Source organism: Amphibalanus amphitrite, unplaced genomic scaffold (genome assembly GCF_019059575.1).
Source record: "Amphibalanus amphitrite isolate SeventyFive unplaced genomic scaffold, NRLGWU_Aamphi_draft 000459F_arrow, whole genome shotgun sequence".
Taxonomy (NCBI): Eukaryota; Metazoa; Arthropoda; class Thecostraca; order Balanomorpha; family Balanidae; genus Amphibalanus; species Amphibalanus amphitrite.
Window position 1 is genome coordinate 273,974 of NW_024881953.1, and position 18,001 is coordinate 291,974.

An 18,001-nucleotide genomic window follows, 5' to 3' on the forward strand; every position below is an offset into this window, starting at 1 on the left:
CACGCTGGTGACACGTTGATGACAAGTTTTGTATGATGTTAACAATGATGCAAAGGGCTGCTATTTTATTTTACCATTATTACGTCACGTTTTAGCTGTTATATAGCACCGCTGTCGTTCGTTTCACGCGTGTGCAAGGACGATGGCGTTTGTTCGATTGATCAGTATTCTAAGCATGCTTTTTCACAACTGTTTTGCAACGGTCTTTATTACCCCTAGTTCCACCGGTAACGAATATCACCTTATCTCCGTTTCTCACATATCGGTCACCATTAACTTCAAATGATGGTCCCCACCCTTAATTCAACTGACCCAAACGACCCTAAAAATGACATCGAATACTTCACTCCTCGCCGTGCGCAGGATCAACACCTCGTACGAGTCTCTGGACGGGGGCAACCTGTGCGACGCGCTGGTGGACTTCACCTCCGGAGTGTCGGCCACCATCGACCTGCTGGAGGGCGGCTACCGCTCCGACGACACCAAGAAGACGCAGCTCTTCAAGCAGCTGCGCAGGGAGATGGACGACTACGCGCTCATGTGTGCCGCCGTGGCGGTGAGTGCTCGCCCCGGCGGAACGGTTTAGAAGGAGGTGGGGCGGTAGAGGTATAATAGGCACTATGAATGGAGGGGACGAAGCAAAGTCTGTGCTGGAGCAGCTAACTTAAGCCTAGCACAAGATGGAAAGACGGACGCATCCCATTGTCCGTGAACAGTATTTCCGACAAAGTATTACATCATGAGGCGCGCCCCTGGATAAGCACATACGTGGGTGTCTGACACACGAGGAGCTTCAGCAACATACTCAGGGTGCATGAATATTTAGACTGAGCCGCTGCGGCTGCCTGTGCCTCTGCGTACTGTTTATCCTGGTAACTTGGCTAGGTATGACGCTTCCAGACATGGCGACGCCTTTTCAGACTTCTGTCAGCCAAATGGCCTCACTAGTCGGCGACTCCTAAGCCCCTCATATTTCATATTTTGATTCATATGTGACTTTTTCATCGTAATTTGAAGTGTGTGTTTTTTTTTTAACTGTAATTACACAATACCGCCACATTACTTCAATTTAGTATTGTTGACCGCTCCGGAGGTAAGTGAACCAGATGTTTTGACATTCCTTGCCTGACTGACTGCGGAGCGCGGGCATCCACTTAGCGGCTGTTGTTGACGCCGCGTCAGAGACGCTGAAGCTGTTTGGTCAATACGCGAACACGCGTATTGGAAAATACGTGAACACGTGTATCGACAGATACTCAGAAGTTCTTTTTAGGAGATTACATCATCACCCATTCCACTAAATCGAACATGACCTGACGAATGGCCTACACACTCTAACCCGACCCAACCTTCCCTGACCTGCGCTGACCGATCCACCTCTCGTCCCGGCACAGGCCCGCAGTAAAGCCGAAGTGGAGCAGCGCACTGAGCTCGGACTGGTGAAGGGACACGCCTACGGCATCACGGCCATCAAGAAGGTACCCATCGGCAACACGACGCTCGTCAATTTCTTCACGTGAGTCTGTCCGACGATCGGGCACCATCAGGCCCGTAGGGGAAGCGGAAGGTTTGGCGGGAATGTGAACCCTGGGTATTCTGAGACGCGATAAGGGACTATTATGCCCGAGCTGGAATGGTGCATTTACTTGAGGCCCACGTCCCTAACGGACAATGTTTCATTTTGCGCAGTCGTCGTAAACTGTCTCGTGGCCTAATACGAAGCACTTTGCAGTCATACTGACTATTAATTAACTGTAGGCAGTATGATGCTTGAATATGGTAATTCGATGGTTATCATTTTGCTTTGAACTTATGGAACTTCGAAAAGTGTTATTAAATTTAAATAAACCCTCAAATGGCAGTTAGCACTCATTTTAATGTGTCTGTGCCTCTCTCTACTATTTACTTCCTACGGCTTTTACTGACCGCTCCCTGTCCCCGGTTCAGCGGCCGGGAGAAAATCTACATGGTGCGTCTGCGGAACCCCTGGGGCGAGAAGGAATGGAACGGCCCCTTCAGCGATGGGTGAGTACCCGAGTACCCACCTCCGTACCATCGTACTGCGGTACCGTGGTACGGCGGTACTGCCTGAGACCGTGCGTGTCTGCCGCCGCAGCCGTCGGAGCCCACGGCGAGTGCCTGAGAATACCGCACCCTGGGACGGCTGCGAGCGCTGTGCATTGGGCGGGATGGGAGAGGGAGGGTGCGGGTATTGCCCCCGGGCTGGCCGGTGGTGCCAGCTGACTGGACCACCAGCTGACTGGAGCGCCGTGCCAGCTGTTCAGACTGTCATGCCAAGAGCCGGTTTACACAGCCATACTGTGCGGCGTGTGTACCTAAGTCATTTGATTGACTGACTCGCTGGCTACCGTCTGATGACCGCTGGGGTCGGGTGAACAGACCACCAACTGACCACTGAGCAGCACGGGGCAGATGTGCTGAGTGCGAACCGGGCGATCAGATTCCCGTCGAGTTGGCACTGAGCCGACCGGCTGCATGCCTCCCGGCCGATCAGTGCGCCCGTGAATAGATGCACGAGTTGAAACGGAACGGGGCGTGGGGAGTGTTACTAACAGCATGGCTGGATGCCGGGGAGGGGAGGGGATTATGGTTGTCATACCCTTAACCCAGTTACTTGATGTATGACCTTCATCCATACTCGACCTACCTCAAAACGTACTCAGGATTAGAGTACCAGCAGTAATTTCCTTTCCTTATGAATCGTATGATATAAGCGAAAGGTATATTCGCCTCGTAAGTTTTTTTCTTACAAACCCTCCGGTCCAAGAATCCACTCAATAAGTAGATGAAATGCTTGTAGGGGCGTATTTCATTGACCGGCATAAAAAGCTGAGTTTGTGCTGGATACCCTGAGCCACCTCATAACCAGCGATACAAAACCCGCCATCTGTGCCCCTGTGTTGCAATGACCCGGTGTCTAAAGGTTATCCCTGACACAGTCAGCTGTGTTTGTGTTATCGGACCGAACAGATGCTTGTAGTTCCCTAGTGGAGCGGTAGCGCGTCGGTTTCGATACAAGCAAACGTGTCCCGTGGTCCGTGGACGAGGTCACGTTCGCTATTCATGCAGATTTTGTAGGTGTATTTACGCTCTTTTTGTGTAATGTTGTGTGTCAACCCCATAGTCGTTCTGTAACCGCAATACCAGGATGCGGAGACGATGCACCGATCGCTGTGAGCTTGGTTTGACGTCCCACACACTGTCCGCTAAGTGCACTGTGCTGTGACGCTTCCGGCCCTGTGAACACTGACGGCTAACCACCGTCCCCAGTAAGCATCGCACAGACTCTCACAACTCTAACTCACAAACCTCACTGACTCGCTGACCAGGGCCATCGTCACCCTTCCAACCACCGCCCACTACCACCTTCCCACCCCGGCCGACTTCCCGTGTGTCACCGCCGTCCCAGGAATCAGCTGCAACCACCAGACGGTCCGGTGGGGCCGCCGAAACTGTCGCCCAACTTCGTACGCCAGTGGCACAGCCGGGCCGCGGCCGGCCGGCCGGAGACTCCGCCCGTGCCGACCCCGGCTCGTCAGGTGTACCGGGAGCTGATGAGTCCGCCGGCAGCCGCCTGGCTGGCGGAGAAGGAGGAGAAGCGCGTGTTCGCCCTGCCCAGGTACCGGCGGAGCTGTGATCATCCACCCAGCACGGGGTTGACGATCCGGGGAATGCCGGCGGGTGTGAGAGTGGGAGGGAGCCAGATTGATTTGGATCGTTCACTGCCGGCGTGTCAATTGTTTGAGTTTGGGAAGTCGTTTCTTGTTGAGTTTGGATGGTTTCAGAGTTTGGATTGTGGCCGGTGAAGTTCGTTGCCTATTGGTTTTGGGTGGTCCGTATCTTACATGGTGAAATTGGTTGGTTTTGTTGCCACTGCCTGGTCTGTATAGGTCTCCTTGTTTGTTTACTTAGCTTTGAGAGTTTCGTCGGTAGTTGAAGTTTTGTTCTCAAATATTTCATCATACATTTCAGCACGCATTCATTCCATTTGGGTTTTGTTTTCCACAAAGTCGACGGTTTTCCTCACAGCACTCACGTAGTTTATGGATTCAGCACTCTGATGCTTGCGTTCGGACGCATTATAACACCTTGAGACATACCAGTTACTTTGTGTCCATTTTGTGGTCTCCTGAAGGTCGACTTTCGCAGTCACCGGTCAGTATGTTTGAGATATCCACACTTTAAGTTTGAGAGAGTGCGCACGCACCGTCGTATATGGCTCGCTCGTCCACCTGCGTTTTCTGCCATTCGATAAACACCATAATGTGCAGTGAGTGCGCACGATTCACGATTTCCTCTCTCACCACGCACGGGACTCAGTGTGTTGCTGGTGGGTAGATCGTTCGTCTGTCGGTCTGTGTCACCGGGTGCCGGTGTGCTCCGCCCCGTGTGTGACCCGTGGCACTGCTGTGTTCCCCGAGAGAGTCGACCGAGGCGGAGCTGTCACCCGAGAACCCCTTCTATGAGGAGTCCACGCCGGCCGCCAGGTTAGTATGGATTGGCGACGGTACTTGCGTGATGTTTACGTCTGTATTAGGAGGGGATTATTGGCACCTCATTATTACTTCATTGTTAGCCGTGATACATTGGCTCATGAACCTCGGATTATCTGAATAACTCTGGGTTGTATTGGCTTATTATGGCTGAGTTCATATACAGTGATAATTTCTCATGCGTCATGCATCCTTTCATGTATTTTCGGATTTATTCCCGTGAGAGCCGTGTCGGCTAAATCTTTTTTTTTTTTTTTGATGCGTTGAATAGTTTAACACTTCTCACTCAATGCTCACGTGTTTCATTCGTCTAATCGGCACCAACGTGCGTGGTTTTGTTTTCTACAAGCATGCCAGCTCCTGGAAATCCATTCGAGGATGAAGACGACAGGTCAGTTGAAGCGCAATAGGCAAGCCCGATGTTCGATTTTGAGCACATCAGCACTCATTAGAGAGCGAAAGGATGCCCTGGAATACTTAATTATTGGGTTGCGTTCGATATCGATATTTATTCGGGGTATTTTCATCTTATTCAACGATGCTGACGCCAGCGCACCAAGTCGTTATTCTAATTTGATCAAGTCAAATTCAGGCACCACCTGTGCTCTCTGTGACTGGCTCGTCCGCTAACCATTCCTGTGACTGGGTGCCTGCAGCGGCGCGGGCGACTCTGGCCACGGGTCGCCGGCGCCCCCGCTTCCTACTAAGGGGACCCCGCCGCCCCCACTCCTCGTCCAACCCAGGTAAGGGGAGTTCGCTCACCGGTGCCCCCGATCCCGGGAAAAGGGGGACCCTGCCGCCCCCGCTTCTCGTCCAACCCAGGTAGGCTAGCAATGAAGCGTGGTGAGTTTCAGGGCCGTGGGTAGGGGACCTACGCCGCTCTGAGGTCAGGTATTGGTAGACAGTTCGATAGAGTTTCCTCCACTGAGCTCATACAGTCAAGAGTAGCGACCATTTCCAAAACATGGAGCGAAGATGTATGAGATGCGAAGGGTAAATGACACAACATTCAGTGTCGGTGCATTGATGCTGCCATCTCCTAAACCTTACGTTGATTTCGTGAATCAGTTGCGAACATCGGCGTCCTGTTGACCTGTGGCCGCTGCCGGTTTCTGCCTTCTATGCGATCCTGCGTCAGCGCCCCTCCGCCGGAGAAGTCCAACCTGGGCTCTCCCAGCATCAGTGAGCTGTTCAACGGCCTGGAGGAGGGCGACAAGACGCCGCTGCCGCCGGCGGACGGACGGCGGACAGCCGAGCCGGCCAGGTACGCCGGCGCACAGTGGGGGATGCGGGAATGAAACGGAAATCAGAATGAAAACCGGCGCACTGCAGTCGTCATATCACGTTCTGTCGAAAGTTGGCTAGTTTCTTATTTGATAATCAGCAGTTTGACTTGAAGTGGTGGTAAAAACATTCTAATACCCATTGAAATATCTGCATGGACCTTTTTTGCATTTGTTCAACAAAGTGTTGTCGTTATATTTATTCACTGCGTCTATACCAGCCTACGACAACTGAGAAGAATATATGGCGGATGTGGCGTCGGCAGTGTGGGCGGCACCCTGACTCAGCCCGTATCTACAGTGTGGTCACTGGCGGCGGTCCACCTCCTCTGGAGATGCCCCCGGTGGAGTCGGTGGCACCGCCCCGGGGGCCGGTCCGCCTACCCGCCCTACCGCCCAGGTGACGGTCACGGCGCGGCACGTGTTACGCGTCACTGCACGTGTTAGGGGAGAGTGGGGTAATTTGGCCGGTGGTGTAAATTGGCCGCCCCCACCTGTACGAAAGCTGATAAAAGTGAATGAAATAACTTTAGTCTCTATTCATTTGTCATCGGCAGCACTAACTCGAGAAGAAATGTCAAAACTTTCCCCCTCTTAGTTTTATTCAAAATTAATAAAAGGTGAATTACGTTAGAAAATGGTAACATTTACTTCCGTTTAAAAATTTGTATAACATGTAGTATTTGGGCTGTAAACGAAGTAAAACATTATAGCACTATTTTTGAGGGTGTTCAGCGGTTCCAAGAGCAATTTCATCTAGTTCTGTACAGCCATGACGACTTCATAGACAAATTTTTTCAGAATGGCAATGTGGGGTTATTTGGCCGGGACTAGCGGGGCAACTTGGCCGGTGCGCTAAGAGTCACTATGCTGGGACGGCCGAGTTGTCATGGTCAATTATACCATAAAGGACATAATTCATGACCAACTTTGACTACCTTGATGCCATATTTCCTATTGGACGGGCATGTGAAGGACGGGCATGGTAAGGGCATGTGACGTCATCAAAGGTTACCTAACGCTTTTTTGCTAATAAATATTTACCGAAAAAAGATACAGCCGCGCAAATGGTCTCATTGTGTTCAGCTCGTCAAGGCGCATCGAATGATATACATGATGACCTTGAACTCACGTAACCTTGAGATCAAGCGACCTGAGGTAACGTGACCTGAAGCCAACCTTGACCTTGACCTTGACCTCTCGAGGTCAACACATACATGTTTCGATGCGGAATGACGAGAGAATTACGATGGTGTTTTTAGTTTTGGCCTAACTTTATTACCTCAAAAGTTATTCGTAAAAAACTGTCATCGCATCTAGAGAAGCTATTATTGACTATTTTCGACCCCTGTGACGGCTGAGTCAACCTCCAAAATGCTTCAAATGCGTCGTAGGACACGCATCATTGCTGAATGTGAAGCTGACTCGCCTATAACAAAAATCATGGCCTCAAACTAACACCGGCCAAATTGCCCCACACACCCGGCCAAATAACCCTGCTAGTGGGGCAATTTGGCCGCTTTGCAGACCTTTGTAATACGCCCCAATTTCAATATAAGTAGTTACTCAATCATTTCAAGTTTACTGTCCAAGAAAGTAAAATGTATGCCACACCTGTCAGCGTTGAGAAAATGCAGAAATGTGTTGTCGATTTTTAGTTACATCGTTTAAAAAAAAAGCGGCCAAATTACCCCACTCTCCCCTACACGGCACACGACACCGCCCGGCGTGGTTGAAATACCAGCACGCACCGCACCGGCACACACCCGTGTGGTGTTGATGTGAACGTGATGGTATGTGCATCTGAGGCTGATATAGTCTCCGAGGATGGTATAGTTCAGCGAGGCACGGTTTGACGACTGATTTGGTGCATGGTCTGTGAGCCTTTGATGTTCGGCTCCATCGATAGATGTGTTCGTTAAAGTGACTGATAAGACGCATGGTGGTAAACTGCTCTTCTGAGATCGATGTATCATTGCCTGCCAGAAAAACAGAGCGCCTCTGACGTTGTCAGGCTTTGAAGTAAGCTCCACAGCCGCAGATGAGCATGTCTGTCATGCACCGATTATTTATTGGAGTCAGTTCAGTATACGACTCCGCACACCGCACAGTGTGGCCGAACACCAGTTTAGCGCGAATTTAATCCCAGCGCCGCTCGGATCCACTGAAAAGGGTTCTCTGGTTCCAAAACTGACACTTACCCCTCGCCGGACTTCTTGGTTTTCAAAATACGCGCCGGCCGAAGGGGGGGGGGTACGACCCCCGTCGCTGTTTCGCCCCTGATGGAGCTAGAGCCCCGCGGAAAAAAACGAGCGTGTGCGCCGTTACGAGACGCAGCGACTGGTATCCGATTTTAAGGTCTCGGTCAGGCCAACCTGTGACCTCTGAGGTCAGGTCAAGTGACCCAGGCGCGGATTCATTTTTATTAATAACTTCGCGAAAAAATGCCGCAGAGCCGCAATTTTGGTATCATCATGTTCGCCTCACTCAGGCGCGTCGAATGGTATACTTTTTGTTCGACTGAAGTTAACTTAAGGTGTTGACCGTGGGTCAAGGTCAGGTCAGAGTCCTCCAGATCACGAAGTTGGTTGAAGGAGGTCATGTTGCATATCATTCGATTCGGCAAGTCTTCCTGAGTCCATTGGTGGCTTTCTCGACTCGCTAGCTCAATTTAATCGGGAGTTATTGACGAAAAACTTATTACCCTAGTGACGTCATAAATGACGTCACGTAAGACCAACAATGCATAAGTGAAGCATCGGACCTTGCAAGGAGTGCATGAAATCACGATTTCGTGTGCATGAGATAGTTTATTAGGCTGGAGCCTGTCCGGCCGCGCCGCCCCCGACCTTGGTCAGGTCACATAGGGCGGCCGACTAGACATGTTCAAAGCTGAGTTGACGGCAAATAGGCAAAAACTGGCAGCTGAAACTTGCTCGCTTATGTTCAGAAAGGTGCGGAGAGTTCAGCCATGCCCTATTCGTCATATCCATTTTTATCCATTTTGACATTTTTCAACTTCTTTATTAAATACTATCGTGAGAACGATACACATGCAGGGCTCTTGTTCTAACTCATTAAACTCAAAAACCATTCATTGAAAAGCTACCATGATAGCAGAAACAGCTTCATCATGAATTGTGCTATCCGGTGATATGCTATTTTCTCATATATCTTCTCGAAACTTAGGTAAAATTTACGTTGAAAACTGGATATATTTATCAGTACCATAGCCCGATTTAAGGAACCGGAGCGTGGGTCTACTTTCGGCAGGGATATAAGTCCTCAAATGGTAAAGTGGCTTAAAAATAAGGTTCTATCCGATAACTTCAGACAATTTCCTACCCACTGATAGGTATAAATAACAGTTTATCGAAAGTCGGGTTTTTGATTAAATTCGTGCTAATCTGGTATTCGGCAAGACCGTGCACCGGTTGCTCCTCCCCGCTCGCCCGGCCCGGTTAGTCATGAGTGCCGACTGACGCGTCCCAGCCGGTCTGACGGGACGGGTGGCCGCAGTCGTCACCGCTGAGTCATCAGCTCAGCAGGCGGCAGATGCACGTTGCACACTGGTGACGAGAAGCGTTATGCTGAGTGGTCACTCGGCAGCACTACACGCATCGTGATTTGGTCCTTGATGGCGTCGGAGTAGTTCGAGATGATGGATAGTGATGCCCTATAGTTATTGGGTGGCAACTTTCGCGTACTTACGGGAACTGGACGGTTTGCGAAACTGCATAAATGTTGTGCCTTGTGAATCACGGGTCGTAGGAAGCATGCTAGATGACGCATGTCCCCCGGGCTATTGGCAATAATTTTTCTGGTTCTACGATCGATACTCAATGCTCATCGTGTGTTGAGCGTGATTCGCTAAGCCAATGTGTATTTTGCTGCACCATAGTGCACTTTGTAGTACATATGAAACGCCTACGTTATCAACGCCTTACTTTGTGAATAACTAGCATTCACACAGCTACTACATTGAGTTATGTCATTCATTACCGGCAAGGCGGCTCAAATGCACATTCCCATTGCGCGTATGTATGTACCACCTTCACCTGCCAGCCCCATGTCTGTACCTATATGTGGGTTCCCAGTGTCACACTTTTGTCACACAAATGTCTTTGTATAAGTGTGGCCACGCCGTTTGTCTGTTGGGCGCCTCTCCGTAGTGACACCGCGCCTGTGTGCACCCCTGACAGGGCGGAGGCCCCCTCTGGCTCAGACTTTCTGTACTCGACACAGAGGTTGGCCCTGATGAGTTCGAGGTACGTCTGTTAGAGTGTCCCAGTGAGTTGTATGCTTGTGTGTGAGTGTGTAAGAGGGCCTGCCTGTTAGGTGGTGGTGGCGCGGTCAGACCGGGTCAGGTCAGGTCAGATCTGCCAGCTGCAGTATGGTCTACAGACCCTTCTGAATGAACTATCTCTTCAGCGGCTAGTCAATAACTTATAACACTTATCACGCACAATCCATCCCAGTGCCTCAGCTACTCATAGTACTGAGCAAGGTGGTGGCCTCCGCTGAGCTAAGGCTTGCCACCGCAAATTATAGTTCACCTAACCACGGTAACCAGATGCACGCAGCACTGCCCGCTCACTGTGTGACAAAACCCCCAATGTCGCCGCTCACTGTGTGCCAAACCGTTAGATGTCTCTGCCCGCGGTGTGACGAACCAATCCACATGTCTTTCCGCCGTGTATTCAAGTCACCCGTCTTGGTGCTGCTGTCCGCCGGGCGCTGAATTACCTCGGTATATTTGCCTGCGGACCCCGTCTCGCCTCTCTATCAGGGTTATTTCCTCTGTCCTTGTTCGCACGTTGGCGACATGTTTTCACGACTTGCTTGCCCGACGACTGGGTACCACACTGCTCTCAGACATCGAAGCTATAGGGCATTTCTCACGGTCCCATGCTTTGTCTCTGTATCATACATGATTCCTCTTCTGGCGCGGGATGCATTGACGCCCGCCAACACAGCCTGTCTGCAGCAACTGCTCTCCATCCTCCGTCCTCTCCATTACAGATCATTACAGACAGCCACCATTACAACCTACCGCCGTACAGCTCCGGCACGGTGGTAACCGTGTGTGACTGACACTCTATATAGTCGCCTCGCCCATGCACGACTTATGCACCTTACGTGGAGCTCCCTTTCATACTGTCCTCCGTGTTGACCGGTATCTTCATGTAACAGATATGACGACCTCTAATCGGTATTGTCTCGAGTTACTCACCGCTGCTGTGCATAACTGCCCCGCCAATCCGCGGTCCCTAGTGCATGTCACTGACTTATCTCACATGCACACAGCACAATGCACATATTGTACTTACACCTACAGATTCCTACTTGATTGCGTTTGTACCCGATGCTTAGCAATGATATGTGATAGCGATAGTGTCACGTCTTATAGTGAATGACACTTTTCAGCTCGATGACAATCTTTATTTCTCCCGCAATGCTCTTCTTCATTTTATGTTTGTCTACTTTCTGCCTGTTTTGTTTTGTCTTCAATTTGTTCTGTCTTCACCACGTACCAGCTATGCACCCTTTACTTCTGACGCTGTTCTCAGTGTGTCCGCCAGCACAACCCTCTGACGCCGGGGTCCCTGAACTTTCAGATTCATAGCCCGAACGAACAAGAACAATCTGAGGTAGCGTGTGCACTGGACGGTGTCCCGTACCTCCGCTGGGCAATGGTAGTCTGTATTTGAATCGTCCACCAGGGGGTCGTCCCGTCCCGAGTTTGGGCTTGTCTCACCGTGTGAGTGAGAAAGAATGGCCGAATCACACCGCACAATTCCAGATGTCTAGTGTTGGTCTAGCTTTTTTAACATTGGCTCACGGACGACGCAATGTAATCTCGGGACTTCTGGCTTTATGGAACTAGGCTCGTCTGGAAGTGCGGTGTTATTGGCAATTCGTCTCTCATCTACATGGGCGCTGTCTAACCGTCTACACCTCGTGAATATACCGGGAACACATATAGAACGAAAAAATGAAAATGGTTGATGTGAAATACGCCCTGTACTTTATGAAATGGAGCGATGAAGTCCCGCCCCATTGTTTCATAATTTCATAAACTAGAAGCAGCACTCCTTTCCTTATCTGGCATTCCATATAAGCCACAACCCTCCCACAGTTACCCTACACACTTCTGCATTCTATAAATGACCATGTCTTGACTGCCGGGGAAGAATGGCTTGCCACTGCTTTATGTCTGTGAAGACGCCTCTGAACCGGTGCAGGTGTATTGTTCACAGCGAGCGAGCGTGGCGCGGACCCAGTAGAGACTGACGCGGCCCCGCACGGTCCGGCCGGGAGCCGCCGCCGGACCGTGCCCCGAGGGCACACATGGTCGTAGAGATGCAAACCCCAGGTACAGACTGGGGATGCACACCACCACATCTCCCCCCTTAAGCCCCCAGCGCGCTCGAGGTATAACGAAAAGAACGGAATCATAACACAATAGCGAAAATAACAAGAAACGTAGTACACCATCACATCTCCTCTATGAGCCGACGCACCGGCTTCCGCACACGGGTGGATCGGCGGACAGTCGGCGGCTCAGTGCATGGCGCGCGATCCGGCCGTGTGGAGGCGCGCGATTCGCTCGCAGATGCATGGTCACGACTCATCCGACCAGTGTCCGGTTGTGTGACGACACGCGGGCCGGCTCTCCCGGGAGGCTCCACTCCGGGCACCGGGCACAGAGCGTGCCGCCTGCGCAGGTGGCATCTGTTCCGATCCACCTCCCCTCCATCGTCGAAGCGTACACTGTAGCGTCGGTGGGGGCCGACCGACGTCACCACGCCGCACCTGTCCCATCGTTTTGTCCTGAAGTCCTGCACACGGACGCGAGTCCCGACGGGGAACTCGGGCAGGTCGTGGGCATGCTGGTCGTACCACCGTTTGGCGGCGCAGCGGCGTGACTCGCGGCGATCGTCGCAGTCCACAGTCTGGTGCGGTGGCGTCCCCCTCCGCTGCTGGGCTCCGCCTCCACTCGCCCGCTGCGATCGCGCCGATGGTTTGAAGTGCGACGGGTGCGTGGGCAGGTCGTCCCTCAGTGGCCGGCCGTAGACGATCTCGGCGGGCGACTTCCCGCTGACGCCCGGCGTGTTCCGCTGCTGAAGCAGGCCCCGCGTCCACTCCTCTTCGTTGAGCCGTCCTCTGCCGTCGTCCCAGCATCGCCTGAGAAGCTTTTTTGCAGATTTAACAGCAGACTCGGCCAACCCGTTAGATCGGGGGTAGTGTGGGGATGATGTGCGATGCAGAACGCCCCAGTTGCTCAAGAACGTGCTGAACTGAAGAGACGTGAAGCAGAGGGCCCCGTCGGTTCTGACAAGTTCTGGCACACCGACCTCACTGAAAATCTTAAGCATTACTTTGATTACGTTTTTGGTGTCAGACCGGGTGCCCGTACATTCGATGAACTTCCACCCAGAGTAGCCGTCAACGACGACGAGGTACTTGCCTCCTGCGTGGTCTGCGAAGTCCATGTCCAGGACCTGGAACGGCCTGGCGGCAGGCTCATGATGCAGCATGGTCTCCCTCGGCTGGGATGGCAGCTCTTGCTGACACCTACTGCATCCTCTGGTGACGTCGTCGATGGCGGCGTCCATTCCCGGCCAGTAGACCACCCGCCGAGCTCGCTCCTTGGTCTTCTCCTTCCCGAGGTGACTCGCATGGAGAGACGCTAAGGTCGATCTACGGAGGGAAAGCGGCACCAGGATGCGCATGCCGCATAAGATGATGCCGCCCTCCACCGACAGTCGGTCGTGCACCGGCCAGTACTTCCGGAGGGGTTCCGCAAGCTCCGCTCTGGATGCCGGAAAGCCGGTGGAGATGATGTCTCGGAGCATCTGGAGCTCGGGGTCCTCTGACGTCGCACACTCCACCCGGTCCAGCATGATGTCGGTGTCGCTCGCTCGAAGCTCAGCTACCAAGACGCTCTGGAGGGCAGGTGCGTCGTCGTCTTCCCCACATTCGTCATCAGCAGCTGCTGGTTGGGTGGGGCTCCTGGAGAGAGCGTCTGCCGCCTTGTGCTGGGATCCTGGCACCCAGCTGGCTACGAATGGTCCGTAGTATGCCATCTTCAACTTCAGTCTCTGTAGTCTCGGGTTCTCGATCTCGTCGAGAGTCTTGCCGTTGATGATGGGGACGAGCGGCTTGTGGTCGACGAATATCGTGAAGCTCGTCAGTCCGGAGAGAAAGATGTGACATTTCTTCATGGCCCATACCACGGCAGTGGCTTCCAACTCGATGGTGGCGTATCGGGACTCCGCTGAAGACAGGAATCGCGATCCCGCCTGGATAACCCGCCAGCTGCCATCCTCCTGCTGCTGCCGTAGGAGGAAGCCGAATCCCTTGAGGCGGCTGGCGTCGGTCGAGAGCGAGGTTGGTCGTCTGGGGTCGAAGTAGGCCAGGTTCGGAACTGATGTCAGCGCTTTCTTGGCTGATATGAACGCCTGTTCTTGCTGCTCGTCCCAGACGAACTCGTTTCGGGTGCTGAGCAGCGGCCTGAGAGGCAGGAGGAGCTCCGAGAGCTCGTCGACGAATGGGGCGACCTGGTTGGCGAGGCCGAAGAAACTTCGGAGCTCAGAGATGTTCTTCGGTGTCGGGAACGACGAGATGGCCGACGTCAGCTGAGGGTCGGGCTCGTAGCCGTCCGCCGATATGATGAAGCCGGCGAATTTCACCTTCTGTTGGGCCAGCTGCAGCTTCCGCCGGTTCAGGGAGATACCTCTCTCCTCGCAGCGCTCCATGAAGCGACGGACGTCACGGATGTGGTCCTCCCTGGTCCGACTGTAGACCACGACGTCATCCACGATCTTCTTGTAGCCGGTGAGGCCGGAGAACGCCTCGTCCATGCGCCTGTTGTAGTGGTCAGATATCGAGCTGACCCCGTACGGCGCGCGTAAAAACGCGTACCGGCCGAACGGCGTGATGAACGTCGTCTTCAGCACGCTGTCCTGATGAAGAGGGCACTGGTGGTAGCCCTTTGCCGCGTCGAAGACGGTGAACCACTTCGCCTCCGAGCTCGCTATAGAGGCAACTTCCTCCAGCGGGGTGGGTGCCTGGTACTGCTCGGTGCGGACGAACTTGTTCAGGCGAGACAGGTCCACGCACAGCCTGATTCCTCCCTCCTTCTTCGGTTCAACGACGATCGGTGCACACCACTCAGTCGGCTCCGTGACGGGCACGATGATGCCCTCGGACACCAGCTTTTGCAACTCGTCCTTCAGCGGCGTGCGGAGTGAGAGGGGCACTCGTCGTGGGCTCGACACGCGGAACGGCACGGCTTCCTCCCTGAGGTGAATCTTGAACTGCTCCCCCGGCATGACTCTGATGTGGCCGTCGAACACGGTGGGGAACTCGGACGTGATGTCCGGGAAGGAGCCTCCCTGGTCCACAGGCGGCTCTGCTGACCCGTCTTCAGATGCAGGTGCACCGGTCGGAAGGCTGCTGTCAGGCCGCTCGACAGGTGTCGCCGCGGTCGTCTCTCCAGCAGCGCCGTCGCGCGACACCGCCGCCACGCAGTCCGATGACGTGCCACCGTCGGGCAGCGCGGCGCGAGACCGGTGCCGATGCCGCGCTGGCCCCGGCCGAGGGCGGTCTGGTGCGTCCCTGGTGCGAGAGCCAGAGGCGGGTTCCGGTAGATCGGCGGTTATCTGCTGCGGATAGCCGGCTGGAATGATGTGAAGTCCCTTCACGGCCTTCCAGGAGAGCAGCAGGCCGCTGACGCCCTCCAGGATGTGCACCGACTCCTGCACCGAGACGCGGCCGAGATTCAGCGAGACCGGCAGGACTCCCAGCGACCTGACCGTCTCGCCGTTGGCTGTCCGAGGATGCTGCTCCGGGGGGAGCAGGTTCTCCGGGTACTCGTCCATCTCCTTCAGGAAGTCGAGTCCTCCGACGCAGATGTCAGCCCCGGTGTCAGGCAGCGCGAGTACCGAGGCGCGGCGCTGCGCCGTGACATCCAGGCGCACGCGGGGGGCGCTCTGCACCGAAGCGACCGCGATGATGGCCGACGCGGCCGGTCGCCGCGCCGCACCGTCCGGGCTCCGGTCACTGCTGCCCTCCGACGACTGGAAGCGGACCCGGGTGCCGCGCCACGGCTGGCGCCGTTGCGACCGCCGCGTGTCCAGCGACGGGGACGGCGATCTCGACGACGAGCGGTACGGGTCGGGCCTGTAGCTCCGCCCAGGTGGCGAGCTCCGCGGCCGAGACGGGGCCAGCCGGCGGCGCTCGTACGACGTGGTCGGTCGGCGGTCATCGTAGTCGCCGGATGCGTCGGGGCAAACTGCCGCGAAGTGGTCCAGCTGACGGCAGCTGCGACAGCGCTGACCCCGGGCCGGACACGCGTCTCCCATCCGGTGACGTCGCCGGCCGCACGCAGCGCACCAGCCGCCGTCGCGCCGCCTCGGTCCAGCGCTCGGCGGCGCTCGGTGGCGCTCGGCGGCGTCCACTCGGTGGGCGGCGGCCCGGGCGAGTCCGCCTGCCCGCAGCTCCACGGCGTCTCTGGCAGCCGCCTCGTCAGCCCTGCAAACAGCGATGGCATGCGACAGCGAGAGGTTTTGGACGGCGCAGAGACGTTTGACGGTCTCCGCTGATCTCAGACCCATCACAATCCTATCCCTGATTAGCGAATCATTACACGCGTTACAAAATTTGCAAGCACGAGACAATTCACGCAGGGAGGTTAGAAAATCATCAAAGACCTCCCCTTCAGCCTGAAACCTTTCGTTAAACCTCTTCCTTTCGATAACCTCGTTTACTTGGCCCACTGCGAAACGCTCCAGCGCGTCCAGTACAACCTCGGGATCGGCACGCTGGACCTCGGTCAGCTCCAGGTTCCTCAGGACGCGGCGACTCTCCGGGGTCATGACATTTTTCAGGGCAGCCAGCTGAATGTCAGGTTCAGCGTCTATCAAGCCGGTCAGGAGCACATAGTCCTCCCAGCTTTCTCTCCACACCAGGAAAGACTCACCCCGGTCCGTGGAGAGGTCCAGGCTGTCCGGTGCTCGTACTCGGCCCGCCCACGGGGCCGGCGCGCTGCGGGACGCACGACCGCGGCCGGCCCGCTGCCGCGGCGCGGCAGCCCGAACCGCGACGGAAGCGGCCGGCTCCCGAGACGCATCCGGCTCCCGAGACGCATCCGCTACGCCGTCGGCGTCAGAGTCCCCCATTGCTGGGTCGAAAATGCACAATAATTATGCACGTCGCCCTGTCACACTTGCACTGGTAATCGCACGTTCACGACCCTGCCGGCTGCGCCATGTGAAGACGCCTCTGAACCGGTGCAGGTGTATTGTTCACAGCGAGCGAGCGTGGCGCGGACCCAGTAGAGACTGACGCGGCCCCGCACGGTCCGGCCGGGAGCCGCCGCCGGACCGTGCCCCGAGGGCACACATGGTCGTAGGGATGCAAACCCCAGGTACAGACTGGGGATGCACACCACCACAATGTCCCTGCGGCCTGGCGCGTGGGCCGGTTTCTAAGGTCCCCCGGCCGCCCGTCTGCCTGCCTGTCCGCTCCCCTGTGCTGTCGGGAGGGCGACACGCAGTGGTGTGGGCCCATGTCCGGTGCTGGAGCATGCCCCTGCCAGCCCGGGTGGGGTCCAGAACGCGCCTCTCAACTAGACCCAGTCGGTCGACTCTCCCAATCGTCAGTAGTCGCAGATGTTTTTGGCTCGATGTTTTCGATTGTTTATTTCTTAGATGACTTCAGTTCAGTAGCCCATTAGCGCTTTGTTTACGAATAGTTTCGGTGTTAAAATAAACTCACATGGAATCCTGTCGGTAACCAAATACTGCGACGTGCGTTTGAACTTTCGACAAGCAAAAAAATGATCAGGAATTCCTCAGTCACTTTTCGGAATTCTCTTGTTTTGACTGACGATCGGGGCACATCAACTGATTAAAGTAGTTAAGAGCGCGGGACACACCCTGGCCCCCCGTGAATGGCTGACCGTCCCGTGGCTGACCCGCGCCTGCCCGCCGCTGGTGTGTCCGTCTGCAGCGTGCACGTGCATGTGGCCCGCCGCCGGCCGTCGCTGTGGTGTGCTGTGTAGTGCCGTCCTACCGGGCCACCGCCGCTGGCCACTGCACCGTGTCCGTCGAGACTGACCCGGCGTCTGGTCGGCTCGGCTGAGGGAGGTGAGGTGAGGGAGGTTAAGGTGAGGTGAAAGGGATTTGAGGTGAGGGG

General features: G+C 54.9%; 1 protein-coding gene across 2 annotated transcripts in view; it reads left to right on the top strand.

The window, feature by feature from the left end:
- The window catches only part of LOC122391874 (calpain-5-like), a 30,200-nt gene that overhangs the window by 6,883 nt on the left and 5,316 nt on the right, over positions 1–18,001 (top strand). The window contains exons 7-10 of one of the 2 annotated variants that reach the window (XM_043386182.1): positions 364–556; positions 1,395–1,516; positions 1,948–2,025; positions 11,416–11,448. In XM_043386182.1, the coding sequence (XP_043242117.1) occupies positions 364–556; positions 1,395–1,516; positions 1,948–2,025; positions 11,416–11,448 (426 nt within the window). The remainder of the gene's footprint in view (positions 1–363; positions 557–1,394; positions 1,517–1,947; positions 2,026–11,415; positions 11,449–18,001) is intronic. The other variant, XM_043386183.1, reaches the window with a different exon arrangement.